At 36.1% G+C, this 2,167-nt stretch overlaps 1 protein-coding gene across 1 annotated transcript in view; it reads right to left on the bottom strand.

Moving 5' to 3' along the window:
* The window catches only part of LOC109534334 (DNA-binding protein D-ETS-3), a gene marked incomplete in the record, with an annotated part of 56,819 nt that overhangs the window by 17,806 nt on the left and 36,846 nt on the right, over nucleotides 1-2,167 (bottom strand). The window contains 1 exon segment of the mRNA XM_048669285.1: nucleotides 730-780. Within this exon segment, the coding sequence (XP_048525242.1) occupies nucleotides 730-780 (51 nt within the window).

The raw sequence follows: 2,167 nt of genomic DNA, 5'->3' as shown, positions 1-2,167 counted from the left end.
TTAGGGTGCGGGAGGTCCCGGGTTCAAATCCCGGACGAGCCCACTAACTTTTTGCATTTTTCTTTTCAAATTTAATTTGATTATTTGCACTAAGTGTTAATAAACTGTTTATTCGCATTTAATCAGATGGAATGGGTCGATAGTAAATTTTCAACTTTTTTTGTGTTGTCAATTTCAACTTAACATTCATGAAAATAAGAAAAAAATCTGCTGGATGTGTGGAACTTGCTCCTAAGGTTTCGCTAGCACGCATAACCAGCACCTTCAGTGTAGATTCTCGTTGATTCCTCACACTCTGATTTGAATCAATTAAATGAAGCCGAAACTTTCATTCAGGAACGTAGCTGACATCGGTTATCTCACTCGCACACATASATTTCTATGAGAGAAGCAAGATGGACTGCAAGCTGTTATGTTCCAATCTGCTACCTTGAGCGCTTAAATTTTTTGAGTTATGACCGTAACAAGTGTGATGTTCTTCGAGCGAACACAGATCTGAAGATTATAGCCATTGCTAGAGAAACGTTAGGATCAACTTCCTAAAAACACGAAAACCCGCAGTAAACCATCTCTTTTTTACTCTTCACTGCTTTATAACGCGATCAGCATTTTACAAAATATTGCAAATAGCATATTTAGAGCAACCAAATCTCTGCTCTTCAGGTAATTGAATATTTTCTCTAATCGATACTAAGCGACTGAATATTATAAATCAGCTTCACTTCTTACCTTGCGACTGTGAAACTGGATGTGAAGTCCATGATCCTTTGTACGATGTATCTGAAAAACAAATGCACTTGTCAGCATGTGTGGCGTTTGTTTTCTGGCATATTTCATATGAAACAGCCCAGAAGCGTTGGTAATTTGTTGTTAAGTTAAGCCATTTATATGGTTTTGAAAGCACATTTTTTAAATGTGTGTTTTTTAAGTATCTAAATCCACTATTTCTAAATAATAGCATTAATCTGTATAGCAAAAGAGTAAGGTAATGGAAAGTCGGATGTAATCAAGATTTTTGTAAATATTCATTGTGAAGAATTATGATTATGATACGAATCTGCGAAAAATACAGCTAGGAAATCGGCGGAATTGGTGAAGACGGAATCTTCAGTATACAACTAAACCTGTGCTGAAGCTGAAGATCAGCTTGATCTCCGCAAATCTATTTACCTTGCAAATAATAGAGTTGGAAACAGTGACAGAAAAATTAAAACCATTGAAGTATTTGGTGGAAAATTACCATTTTCATTCATTCGTTTATTAATTGCTGTCAATTATAACAAAGATTATCTTCTTCTTACTCTTGTATGATTTCAGTCCCAACTTCCCTCAATACCCTCTTTGATTCTTCAAATTTTCCGTATTGGCTCTATATTTTCATTCGCTGTAGATATTGCAGTTTTCCTCTATTGGTAACCTTCCTTTTTTCTTTTTCCATGTTTATATCCAAGTAACTGATGAATTTTCCGGCAAACAGACCATCTAAAGGAAATATTTGTTGTTTATCCTCAATGCGTTTTGCATAGAAAAACTTCAAGAATTTTCGGTGTTGGTTTGGCTTCAGAAATTTCCTATGAACCGACTTTACCGTTGACATTTTGCTCAGAAGCCGCATGTAGCGATTCTATTGCTTGCTTATCGAACGGGACTTGAAAAGATCTAAAACCAAAAGCGTGTTCTTAAAATTGCCGCCATTTCGACATTTGTTTAGGCGTCCGCAGGTCCAAACATGTAAGGCAAAACGTCAACAATTTTGAAAACAGGCTTTTGTTTCAACATCAATCCAGATCCCATTAAAGAAGCAAACAATAAAATAGAGAAAAATCGCAAAATCGATTATTATCTCTTTCTGAGAGCTTCTGAGTCTTTTTGCTGGTTTCAAGTTTTGGTTTCCTCCGTGAGCCGTCGGTTTTCTAGCTGATTGCGATCACGACAAAGAGCCAAAAGTTTATATCTGGATTATAAAGAGTTTTTATCTCTGAACCCTTTAAGCCAATAATGTTCCAAGCTGATCACTCTCAATCACTGTCAATTAGTTGACATATCTGTCAGTCAGGTGCATACAGGGACGTTTGCGGCTAGCCCGTTTGTTTTTTGCAAAGTATTATTTAATGACTCCACAGACGCCTATCGGGTGCACATTTTAAAAATATTTTTGTAATGTACA

This window comes from Dendroctonus ponderosae, unplaced genomic scaffold (genome assembly GCF_020466585.1).
Source record: "Dendroctonus ponderosae isolate FM_Combo_2020 unplaced genomic scaffold, Dpon_F_20191213v2 Dpon_F_20191213_8, whole genome shotgun sequence".
NCBI classification, from domain to species: Eukaryota; Metazoa; Arthropoda; class Insecta; order Coleoptera; family Curculionidae; genus Dendroctonus; species Dendroctonus ponderosae.
Note: the sequence above shows the minus strand (reverse complement) of the source record. Positions and strands in the feature narration are given on the sequence as shown.